The sequence below is a fragment of the Notolepis coatsorum genome (assembly GCF_963971535.1).
Source record: "Notolepis coatsorum genome assembly, chromosome: 13".
Lineage (NCBI taxonomy): Eukaryota > Metazoa > Chordata > Actinopteri > Aulopiformes > Paralepididae > Notolepis > Notolepis coatsorum.
In genome coordinates this window covers 128,498,536-128,511,853 of record NC_140177.1, presented here as the reverse complement: position 1 = coordinate 128,511,853, position 13,318 = coordinate 128,498,536, and the positions used below count along the sequence as shown (strand labels likewise).

At 41.1% G+C, this 13,318-nt stretch overlaps 1 protein-coding gene across 1 annotated transcript in view; it reads left to right on the top strand.

The window, feature by feature from the left end:
- The window catches only part of gtpbp4 (GTP binding protein 4), a 68,796-nt gene extending 55,808 nt beyond the window's left edge, over positions 1-12,988 (top strand). Inside the window, exons 15-17 of the mRNA XM_084326787.1 lie at positions 2,784-2,849; positions 9,241-9,384; positions 12,470-12,988. Coding sequence (XP_084182913.1) covers positions 2,784-2,849; positions 9,241-9,384; positions 12,470-12,622 — 363 coding nt within the window. The 3' untranslated portion in view covers positions 12,623-12,988. The remainder of the gene's footprint in view (positions 1-2,783; positions 2,850-9,240; positions 9,385-12,469) is intronic.
- The last annotated feature ends 330 nt before the right edge of the window (positions 12,989-13,318 follow it).

Here is a 13,318-nt window from a genome sequence, read left to right as displayed (position 1 = left end):
TCTAGTGAGACACGGGAGGACGGCGTGTCGGCGGCGTCTCCCTGAGCTAACATTAGCTTAGCTACCGTTACAAAATGACCCAGTCAACTATTCACTTTTAGTTTAATACATGATGAGGCATTGTCTAACCGAACGGTATCTAGCCGGCCAGCTACCGATAGCTCCTGACATCAACAAACGCTTTAGCAAGTATAGTAGGTAGGTATGATACCTGTTAGCTGTTAGCTGTTAGCTGTTAGCTCACGTTAGCGCAAGTTAGTTCACTGTTAAAAACGAAATGTCCCATTGAACTAAATAATTCACTGAGGCGTTGTATTAACGTTATATATCCGGCTAGCAGTAGCTACAGATAGCTCCTGATATCAATGTCTTATAACACTGATTCGATGCGTGTTCGAGCTGAGGGCTTGCTGAGCACAGTTAAGTAACGTTATACCAATAGGGTCCAGGTGCAGCGCCGGAGAATCCTGGCCGTAGCTCGAGGCTACTCGAGTATAGGTCCAGCTGCAGCTCCGGAGAATCCTGGCTGTAGCTGGAGGCTACTAGAGTACACACAGACAGTGGAGCTTGTTGCGTGGTGGCGATGTCTCGCAGATAATACAAGTACAAGTCTAATTATATAATATATATATTTTATATAAAAAAAAAATTATATAAAATAAATTTTAATTTCTTTTAATCAAAAACGATCGGTATCGGCCGATATGGCTCACGACGATCAGTGATCGGTATCTGTGGCAAAAAACGTGATCGGGGCATCCCTAGTTATAACTCCCCGCTACCCGACACCCAAGAGTTATAACTCCCCGCTACCCAACACCTAAGTTATAACTCACTAACTCCCCGCTACCCGACACCCAAGAGTTATAACTCACTAACTCACCGACACCTAAGTTATAACTCACTGCTACCCGACACCTAAGAGTTATAACTCCCCGCTACCCCACACCTAAGAGTTATAACTCACTAACTCCCTGCTACCCGACACCTAAGAGTTATAACTCCCCGCTACCCCACACCTAAGAGTTATAACTCCCCGCTACCCCACACCTAAGAGTTATAACTCACTAACTCCCTGCTACCCGACACCTAAGAGTTATAACTCACTAACTCACCGATACCTAAGTTATAACTCACTGCTACCCCACATCTAAGAGTTATAACTCCCTGCTAGCCGACACCTAAGAGTTATAACTCACTAACTCACCGCTACCCGACACCTAAGAGTTATAACTCACCACTACCCGACACCTAACTAGGGATGGGTATCGTTAGGATTTGATCGATACTACTACGTACTCTTATCGATACTGCTTAACGGTCGGTACTTTATCGATACTCTTATCGGTTCTTTTTTATTTAGCTAAAAATTATTAAGAACAGAATCAACATTGCTTTATTATTCTTTTATATAACTATTACTGCACATGGCTACTTTTTTATCAATTAATACAAGCGGTCAGATAAATTAACTATTTTGGGACTTTGTATTTTATTTAGAAAGTTCTTAAATCAGAATGTCCCACCCAATACCCAGCTGTTAAAAACGGTTCAATACTCCATGTTATTAGTAGAGGCTGTGACACTCTGTCATCCTTCCTCTAGCTGCTAGGGTGAAGGGACTTTGGGCTTGCTGGGACCGGTGGTGGTAGAGGGAGGAGGGGTGGGCTGGGACATGGTGGCTGCAGCCTCAGCCTGAAGATCTTTCATCTTTCTAATATATTTGTAGCTAAACAATTAGCTAAGCAATTATATTTGATTTATTAGCCTATTCATAATAATTCATTATTAGCCTAGCTAACTCCGTATCTTGGCTTACCTGCAGTGGACGTGGATGGAGATGGAACACTGCGAGCAAAGCAGTCGAAAGCGGCGCATTTCTGCAGACTAATGTTATGTTTTGACAACAGATGTTTTGACAAATTGCTTGTATTGCCACCCTTACTGGCAAATGTTTTATTGCACTTGTGGCAACGTGCGTCGTCGGCATCGACTTTCGTAAAGTGTACCCAGACTTTTGAGCGCTTTGCTCTCTCCGCCATGACGAGCGCAGAGCTCGGTCTGTGTGTGCTGCGCTTCAGCAGCACGGAGCCACTGACTGGCACCTCCCTTAAGTACCCGTGTGTGTATGTGTGAGTGTGAGTAATAATGGCTTGCTCGCTTCTCGTGCAGAGACAGAGAGGAGAGATAGTTTGCAACGTTTAAATTACCGTTAACGTCTGAGCTTATCAATACTCAGTTCTTTCTAATTTAGTACCGGTTCCTGTTTAGAACCGGGGTCCGGGGGGCATCCCTACACCTAACTCACTAACTCATTGCTACCCTACACCTAACTCACTATAACTCACCGCTACCCGACACCTAAGAGTTATAACTCACCGCTACCCGACATGTAAACGTGCAGACTTAAGAATAGGCATAAAATATGTACAATGTCACTCGAAGGCATGTGAACCCCCCCCCCCCCCCCCCCCCCCCGGAGCAGTCAGTCCCCCAAACACCCCCACACATCAATCCCTACAACATTCCCATCCAAGACACACTCATGATAAAGCAAGTATAAAAGCATTTGCACATTTTTGGTGAACGTTTTGCACTTGTCATTGCTGGTGTGTTTTCCTTCCCGGTCATTAGTTTATGAAGTTGATAAGTCAGCGGTGCTTGACATGGTTAATAACGAGGTACGGTTTGACTGCTGTGCTCTTCACCCAGACCATGGTATGAATGTGTATAACCCACATGCATGCATTAATGTTGTCATGTATATGTGACTGATGTTGCAGGTTGAGAGGAAGACCTTGGAGAGGGAGATGGGTGACCTGGGTCTAGACATGACGAATAAAGATGGCGTAAGTTGATCTTCACCAGAGTTTTTTTTTACCATTTATTTGAATATTTTTCATTATGGGTGTAAAATATGAATCGATTCATTGCTATGGATTTGGAAATCCAACTGCGTTGATCTGTAAAGTTGATAATTGAAATGAATGGGCCAAATCACATTTTAGAATTGTATTGAATATACCAATTTTGAATAATAAACAATGCTGTGAAGGTGAACTAATACTGTAGTATATGGTTTGATTGCATATGTATCCAGGGTGGCCGCGGCCCGGGTCCTTAACACTTTCACTACCACACTACCAAAGGGTTAACCCTTTCACAACCACACTACATAAGGTTAACCCTTTCACTACCACACTACAGACTACTGTGGTAGTGAAAGGTTAACCTTCTGTAGTGTGGTAATGAAAGGGTTCAATTGGGCAATATGACAATATTAAATAAATATCGGGTACAGTTCATTAACGATACACTTTTTAAACGTATCGTGGACATTGTGATGTTTTGCACAAACCCTCATCCATACATTATATATGTGTATTTTTGGCTAAAGTGGATAGAAAACACGGTACTGTGCAAAAGTCTTAGGCACCCAAGAGTTTTTATATAAATTGTCTTAGATGTTAATAAATTTTTCTGTATTAGTGTGTCAGTAGACTACTCTTTTAATATTTTAGAAACTTTTCATTTACTTATTTTTGAAAGCATCTTCATGGTTTAATGCAGACATATGTTGCAGGGACTATTATAATCATCATATTTGCGTGAACGTATCCATCAAAGGGTTAAATCAAGCCTTTTTAAGTGCTTTAGAGCAGGGGTTCCGAAACTTTTCAGGCCACAACCCAAAAATAACGGGGTCAGAGAGCCGCGACCCCCACTATTATAGGAGGTAAATAAACAAATAAAATAAACATTTAAAAATAGTTATTTTTATTTTTTATAAATGGAAATGTATGGTTGAAACATGCACACGTTCAAACGCACACACAATAAGCATTGGAGGCTTTTAACCAGGGCCGGACTGGGGAAATCATTCAGGCCAGGAAATATAGTGCGAAATATAGCCCCAGTCAGGCCACTTTTTAAGCAGGGGGTCTGAAATGTCACCAGGACATTTCTTGTTACAAAGACTTCATTTCCTGCATTCTGGTGCAGGCATTTTTTTATTTGTACCCTTTAAATGCCAGTGTTTGTGATGGCATCACAAATTATTGTTAAACAGGCTAGCATATGTATGATTAGCAACAACACTGATTTTGATGGATTTTCTGTTTTTTTGTAATGTCGGATTGAAAATAATACAATCTTTTATTCAACTTCAGCCCTAATCATAACACCACATATTCATTTTATAATTTTAACCCTTTAAATGCCAGTGTGTGTGATGGCATATATTTGCAATATATCAAATGCAAAGTAGATTTTTCTGGGGGGGATTATTACAGGCTAGCATGTGTCAATGATTAGCAACAACAGTTTTTTGTCACATGCGGCTACTTTTGTGTGTGTGTGAGAGCAAGAGAGAGAGAGAGAGAGAGAGATAGTTCTCCAACTTGTGTGAGTTGCAGTGATCTCCTGGTTGTTCCCCACCTAGGTTATCTAACTATTGCGCTGCTGCAACTAGAAACACTGTCCTGGCCTGCTTCTAAGTTCAGTGGCCGGCAAAACAAAAAAAAAAAAAAATTACCTGGAGGTAGAGTCTGGGTGAGGCTGGGCCGCATAAAATATTCCACAAAAAAAGGGTTCCAAGTATTCCAAAAAAAAGTACAACTGATCCAATCTTCTCACAAACTCACTAAAACATCACAAACACCAGCAACTGAGCATTCTCAGTGGTGTCAGTGGACTCATCCACAGCTATGGAAATGCACTGCATTTTTTTTTTATTCTATCACAAAGCTGTTTAATCAAATCATCACCCAGTATTTCAGTTATTCTGGTTGCTGTGCTATCTGAGGATTTGCTTTTGTTGGCCTTCAAACATGGTCTCCATCACTTCAGTCATACATTATTTTATTATGTATGCATCAGAGAATGGCTTCTTGTGTTTAGCCAACACCCATGCCACTGAGTGAGGACTTGCTTTTTCTCGTTGTGACATAGCTTTAACAATAATTATGCTTGCAGCTTGATATGATGATTTCATTCCATTTATTTTTGTGGTTCTTGGCACTGAATTTGGAGGAAAGGCTGCATCAAAATAACTGTTTTGTTTCGTAGTGGCGTTTCAAATTGCCACAAGAGCTACCGTTTCTTGGCATATTAGGCACATTGGTTTGGTGCTGGGAGGATGGAACGCATATTTTTCAGTCCATTCAGCATGAGCATGCCATATTTTTCTACTAACTGCCTGCTGGCGAAACTAGGCTACTAGCTACATTTATCTCACGGAGATACTGTAAAACTGGGAATGAGGTTACTAGCTACAGTACACGCAGATTAGACTACCTGTAGATGCACTGTCAACTCTCGCTCTGACTCGGCCCCGCAGAAAGAGACAACTCATTCCGTGAAGACCCGTCCTACTCTGCTCTGATTCGCAGACTGTGGGTGGGGGGGGGGGGGGGGGGGGGAACGCTGACTGGATGCTGAATGTGATTGGACCAGAGTAGACAGACAGACACAGACAGGCAGAGCACCGCTTGCAGAGGAGACAGCGGAGAATTTCGAGAATGCCTGCCATACGCACTGGATATATTTTCCTTCAACTTGGTATCACTCCGGAATCACGTTTCAACAAAGTCACTAACATAACGTTGCTGTCATGAGCCTGCGCTATGGTAGCCTACAAGTGATAAAATAAATAAAACATTCAACTCGCACAACGACTCGGCAACAAGTTGCGCGCAGGCCGCACTAACACTAAACTTTGATGTCAAGTAGGGGGCCGCAAAATATCATCCAGCGGGCCGAGAATTTGAGACCCCTGCTTTAGAGGAAATGTCCAAATATTGCGATATATATCGTGTATCGTGATGGAGCCAAAAAATTTCGTGATATCATTTAGAGCCCGTATCGCCCCCAGCCCTAGGTTCAAATGTATTGAAATAGTCGCCACTTTTAGGACCACTTTTCAATCTGAATCATATTGGACCTCATTCTCAAACGCAGTTACAAAGATATGTCTTCTTAACTCCACTTAAGAAGTTCCGGGACAATTCTGGCATTCCTGAATGGTTTCTTATCTGGGATTCTTTCTTGGCTAAGAACGGGATTTAAGAATGCGGAAAAGCAGTAGTAGATAGGCCAGATTGGCGTGCGCCTGTGTTCTTAACTGTTTCGTGGCCAACCACGTATATATACGTTATTGGGATCCGACCGTTGGAGGCGATCAATAACTGGGAAATTATTTTTGGAATCCAACCGGCCACAGGTAAGAGCGATTTGACGTCAATTTCAGCTTGATCGGGCCTTGTTCTCATAGCCATCCACCCGGTCAACGTATGATGTTGCAATAACGAATGCCGTTATTGGTAATCAATAATAAGAAACGACTTCCCCCGCCCGCCCCCCCTTTCATGCATTCATGGTGGACCATGATACCGATCATATGCATTTAGATTTTTAACTCAAGCTTGTGTAGGGCCGAAACGCCAATCGATTTAACGTTATTAGCTTAGCGCCCTATTCAGATTCCGATTCCTTTATTAAGCCATTCGTGTAAAAAGTAAAACACATTGGTAATTGTTGCAATACAGTATGCATTTTTTCCTTTCTTTTTTCACAGTAAACGACAAACACCAACACAGACACAGGACAAAAAACAGTGCAGTGGAGGATTAATCAATAAAATACATATATATATATATAAAGTGCAGAGTTCCAGTAAGGAGCAGTGCAGTCAGTGTCATTGTGCCAGTGTCACTTGGGGGCAGAGGGGGGGGGCCTGAGGCATTGATCAGCCTGGCTATAACTAGCTTTGCAGGAATTACCCTAGAACATTGCGGTATATACAGGCATTAAAGCGTTCCGTCATGAGACGGAATTCCGTCCATTTGATTCGGAGTTCCGTCCATTTGATTCGGAGTCTGACGGATTTCCCGTCAATTGGCTACCTGGTATAATATGATTTGTAGATGCATACAGATTGTAACTAAATTGAGCCAATCGGGCGTCAAATATCATGAAAAAGTGAATTTTTTTTCCTACCGCGGCCACGCCAAGCAGTCATGGCGAGCAATAATGGCAGGACGCACGCAGCGACTCGGGAGACAGGATTACGCTAATAGTCGAAAAAAGTTTCAGTCAAGCGACCTGCACAACCCTGCCCCCACACACGCTACTGCATCAAAGTTACTATGATTAACAAAGTCATTCGTTTTGTGGCATTAACGTTATAGTTACACGTTCAATAACATCAGCGTATTTACCCGACCATATAGCATTGTTGTTGGTCATTCATAGCTCAGTTCCTTCCTTTGCTCAGAGAGGGGGTTGGGTAGGCGGGGTGGGATGGGATGGGGGGGGAACTGTACATTGGATTATCGACGAAACCGAAACAAGTAGGCACCCTTAAAACGCTAACTCTATTAAAAAAAAATACAGTGGAGGTTAAAATTAGAATATGACTTGGCCTGAAAAAAAGTTCAGTCAGGAGATTTTTTTTTTGCTTTAATCCCTGGGTATATAGTTCATATTCACGACGCTATAAAATGGGAATGTATTGATGAAAAGAATATTTCTTTATGGCATATTGAAGGGAAGGTTTATACTGTCAATTGACAATGGACACATAGCAATAATATAAAATATAGATTTAGCTCTACAAACAACCTCACGCACAGTGAAACCTTGTAATGAAAAGATGGCCTCATAGAGTGGGATTAGACGGGCCCCAATGGCCATGAATGTGTTCAGGCCTTATCTTGTCATGCCACTTTTTTTAGTGGCTTCGTACCTGTATTGACACTACTAAATAAGATGTCATGCTTAGAGCAGGCCTCTACTGAACAGCAGACACTACCCCCTCAACTATTTTCAACTGTAGTAATGGGCCCAACTCAAGGAAAGTTGAAAGAAATAGTTGAGGATATTATAGTCTCTGCAGTTCAGTAGAGGTCTGCTCTGTCTGTTGGCCCAAATGGTGTTAGTAATTTTGCCTTATTGATCATTTTGAATAGACAATATATGTATTTTGACATTTGGTGTTTATTTGTATTGCAGATAGTCTTAAACCGAATTACACTGTGGGGTATTAAAAAGTCTTGCTGATACATGTAGACACCCGGAATACGTCATGGACTTTGAAAATGTCCCAAAATGTATATCTGTAAATTAAACTAAATCAAAATGAAAGACTGTATGATGCATTGATTAATTGTAGGCTAATCAAATTGTTGGATTGAATATATATATATATATTTTACTCTATCCTTGATATATTTTACAATTGTCTACCTCCCTCAAACGTCTGTTGACGGTAACAGTTTGTTAAATTAGAATTATTTATATTTATAAAAATAAATATAATGGTGGCTGGGTGGCGCAGCGGAGATTGCGCTCGTCACCAATGCAAGAGACTCCGGTCTCGAATCCGGGTGTCAGCATTTCCTCCGGCTTGGGCCAGCCGTCATACTAACTCAATTGGCAGAGTTAGCGGGTGGAAGTCGATGGGTGGGGATTTGGACGGTGTGGACAGCGACTCCTACATGTCGGTTGGGGGATGCCTGCACAGCAGAGACAGGAAGTAGCGGGGGTAGTGTGAGCCTCCCATGCGTTACACCTCGCCACAGAGTCCGCGCTGGCAGGTTAAAAGATGTGACAGGCTGCCTCCTCGTGTACCGGAGGGGACACGTGATGCAAGGCTTCTATCCTCACTACAACCGACCAGTGGGGGGCATAGTCGAGCAACGTTCAAGACAGGGGAGGGTAGAATTGGAAACACGAAATTGGGATGGGAAAAAAATAAGGAGAAAAAGTGGATAATTTTTTTTATAATTATATAATATATTTTTGTATAGATTTTGTAGCTTAAAAAAATGCATGCAAGTTCTTCCTGTAGGAGAACCAGTGTTGTTGTACTTAATTTAGGGTTCACACAAGGTCCTTGAAGTGCTTAAAAAAAAGGAGAAAAAAAAGTCAAGGCCTGGAATTCCTTGAAAACAGCCCATTTTTTAACAAGGTGCTTAAAAAGTCCTTGGAATTAAAATCAACCATTCACATTGAAAGTTGTTCATAAAAATTTTCTGAATCAAGAAATTGCATTTTGTTTATCTAAAGTGTAACTAATTGTCGGAAATTGGTTTTAAGCCATACATTTTGGATAAAAAAAATAAAGCATTTAAAAGTGAATTGAATCCTTTTAAATGCCCCTTTAAAATGAAAAATAGTGCTTGGAAAAGTACTTGAAAGTCTGTGGGAACCCTGTTAATGCCTCGTGTGCTTTCCTTCCAGAGTCACTATGCCGTGCAGGGCCGCAGATCCCGCAGTGTGGCCCTGAAACGCAAGCGCGAGGTCTCCGTCGCCCCCACCTCCAAGACCCGCAGCCAGAGCGCCTCTCGCCCACCCAGAGACAAGTCTGGCATGCGTGACGGAAAGGTATGTGATATGCTGTCTTTTTATCTAGATAGAATCCTTACAGGTGAGGCAGGCTTCCTAGAATTTATGGAAAATATCATGGCATTTTTTTTTTATGTATTCCCAGTATTCCAGACTGCTTTGGGCAGTAACAAGTTACAGTTCAAATATTACATTTCCCAGTAATGGGTAGAAGAATAGAAAAATTACTACCTCAATATCGGTAACATCAAAAAACTACTCGTTATTCGATTACTTTGATTTTGTCATCACTGTCATCATCATTGTTCTGTAATCTGTCCAAACTGCTCAAGGCATTGCAAGACATTCCAATGTCAAAAAGGGCTTTCAAACCAGAATCGCTGTGGTCGGCGCCTTGCTAGATTTCAACATGGTGCGCGCCGCGTCCGCATCCTCCATTGAAAACAATTATCTACCTCGGCGCAGTTCCCAGCTTGCACTGGCTTGAAAGTCTCTTGAGGTGTAACTGGTGTAATGATGTGATCATTCACTGAAGTGTAGCTAACTGGTCTAATAATGTGATCATTCACTGAGGTGTAGCTAACTGGTGTAATAATGTGATCATTCACTGAGGTGTAGCTAACTGGTGTAATAATGTGATCATTCACTCGAGGTGTAGCTAACTGGTGTAATAATGTGATCATTCACTGAGGTGTAGCTAACTGGTGTAATAATGTGATCATTAGTCTGAGGTGTAGCTAACTGGTGTAATAATGTGATCATTCACTGAGGTGTAGCTAACTGGTCTAATAATGTGATCATTCACTGAGGTGTAGCTAACTGGTCTAATAATGTGATCATTCACTGAGGTGTAGCTAACTGGTCTAATAATGTGATCATTCACTGAGGTGTAGCTAACTGGTGTAATAATGTGATCATTCACTGAGGTGTAGCTAACTGGTGTAATAATGTGATCATTAGTCTGAGGTGTAGCTAACTGGTGTAATAATGTGATCATTCACTGAAGTGTAGCTAACTGGTCTAATAATGTGATAATTCACTGAGGTGTAGCTAACTGGTGTAATAATGTGATCATTCACTCGAGGTGTAGCTAACTGGTGTAATAATGTGATCATTCACTGAGGTGTAGCTAACTGGTGTAATAATGTGATCATTCACTCTGAGGTGTAGCTAACTGGTGTAATAATGTGATCATTCACTGAGGTGTAGCTAACTGGTGTAATAATGTGATCATTCACTCTGAGGTGTAGCTAACTGGTGTAATAATGTGATCATTCACTCGAGGTGTAGCTAACTGGTGTAATAATGTGATCATTAGTCTGAGGTGTAGCTAACTGGTGTAATAATGTGATCATTAGTCTGAGGTGTAGCTAACTGGTGTAATAATGTGATCATTAGTCTGAGGTGTAGCTAACTGGTGTAATAATGTGATCATTCACTCTGAGGTGTAGCTAACTGGTGTAATAATGTGATCATTCACTGAGGTGTAGCTAACTGGTGTAATAATGTGATCATTCACTGAGGTGTAGCTAACTGGTGTAATAATGTGATCATTAGTCTGAGGTGTAGCTAACTGGTGTAATAATGTGATCATTCACTCGAGGTGTAGCTAACTGGTGTAATAATGTGATCATTCACTGAGGTGTAGCTAACTGGTGTAATAATGTGATCATTCACTGAGGTGTAGCTAACTGGTGTAATAATGTGATCATTCACTGAGGTGTAGCTAACTGGTGTAATAATGTGATCATTAGTCTGAGGTGTAGCTAACTGGTCTAATAATGTGATCATTCACTCGAGGTGTAGCTAACTGGTGTAATAATGTGATCATTAGTCTGAGGTGTAGCTAACTGGTGTAATAATGTGATCATTAGTCTGAGGTGTAGCTAACTGGTGTAATAATGTGATCATTAGTCTGAGGTGTAGCTAACTGGTCTAATAATGTGATCATTCACTCGAGGTGTAGCTAACTGGTGTAATAATGTGATCATTCACTCGAGGTGTAGCTAACTGGTGTAATAATGTGATCATTCACTCGAGGTGTAGCTAACTGGTGTAATAATGTGATCATTAGTCTGAGGTGTAGCTAACTGGTGTAATAATGTGATCATTCACTCGAGGTGTAGCTAACTGGTGTAATAATGTGATCATTCACTCGAGGTGTAGCTAACTGGTGTAATAATGTGATCATTCACTCGAGGTGTAGCTAACTGGTGTAATAATGTGATCATTAGTCTGAGGTGTAGCTAACTGGTGTAATAATGTGATCATTAGGGCGCCAGGGTGGCGCACCATGTAACGCATTTCAGTGCAACATGGCCGTCCCGTGTTCGACTCCCGGACCCAGCGACATTTGCTGAATATCTCCTCCCCATATCTTTTTCCCATCCTTCCTCTCTGCCTATCCAATAAAGCAATAAAAATTCCAAAAAAATAACCTTAAAAAAAATGTATGATCATTCACACGGAGGTGTGCTACCCTGATGCCCTGCCACATGCGTCGGGGGTCGGAGTTGTTTAAGTGCTCTTCAACCCTTTGCTTGTGGCTGTGCTCGGCCAAATTCGACACTGCACTTGTTTGGGTCTTCAGCAATACCACCCATTGTGAAGTCGACTGGATGAACGGTTCTGGCGATAAGCCTGAGACAGACACGCACACAGATTCCTTCCTCTATAGTTAAATTAAACCACTGCATCTATAGTTGGATTAAACCACTGAACCTATAGTTTGATTAAACCACCGCATCTATAGTTAGATTAAACCAACGCATCTATAGTTAGATTAAACCAACGCATCTATAGTTAGATTAAACCAACGCATCTATAGTTAGATTAAACCACCGCATCTATAGTTAGATTAAACCAACATGTCTATAGTTAGAATAAACCAACGCATCTATAGTTCGATTAAACCAACGCACCTATAGTTAGATTAAACCAATGCATCTATAGTTCGATTAAACCAATGCGCATCTATAGTTAGATTAAACCAACGCATCTGTAGTTAGATTAAACCAACACATCTATAGTTAGATTAAACCAACACATCTATAGTTAGATTAAACCAACGATCTAAGAAGGAGCACCTCCTAACAGCTAGTATCTTATGTTTTCTTTTCCTCAGATGATAAAGAAGGCCAAGACAATGATGAAGCACTCCCAGAAGCCCATGAACCGCGACGGCAAGAAGGGAGAGGCCGACAGACACATCTTCGACCTCAAGCCCAAACACCTCTTCTCTGGCAAGAGGAAACAAGGAACCAACGACCGCAGATAAAACCATTTCAACCAAGCTTGGCCCCATTCCTCGTGTCCTTTCACCGTGATTTCTCTCCACGTTTTGGTATTCACGTAACATGGGAGTGGCAATTTGGACAGAAAATAAAACAAGTCTTAATTTTGTGACACACTCCCTATAGCTTTTCATATTTGACTCATTAAACTATGGAGATTTCAAAAGGAAAAATGAATTGTATTCTGTGATAGTTGCTAAAAGGACACACAATGCCTAATGATTTATGTCTCAGGTCAGTCAGCCAATGCTTGGTGTATTTACATGATAAAGTGATGATGCTGGTTCCTGGCCACTGATTTTCTTATTGAAACTTTCAACATCTAAAGGAGCCAAATAAATTGTATTGAACTAAAACACCCTCTAATTGTTTTTTTTTTATGAATTCAACACATGGAATGTGTAACTTAATAATTTAGATAAAATGCTCAAAATAATTACAGTACGAGGAATGGCTGCATGGAAAACCTTGCCAGATTCAGGATTTATGCTCTCAGGTTTTGGACTTCAAAATAAAACCACTAGATAATATTTATTAAAATGTAAAGCGATGTTTTACTTATTTGTGTTAACTGTACAGTAATCTGCATAGAAGCAGTACTGTAACTGAGGGGTACAATTCCCTGACTGTATTGATAAGTATGGTATTATTAAACCACTACTGTCTATGTACTTTGAATA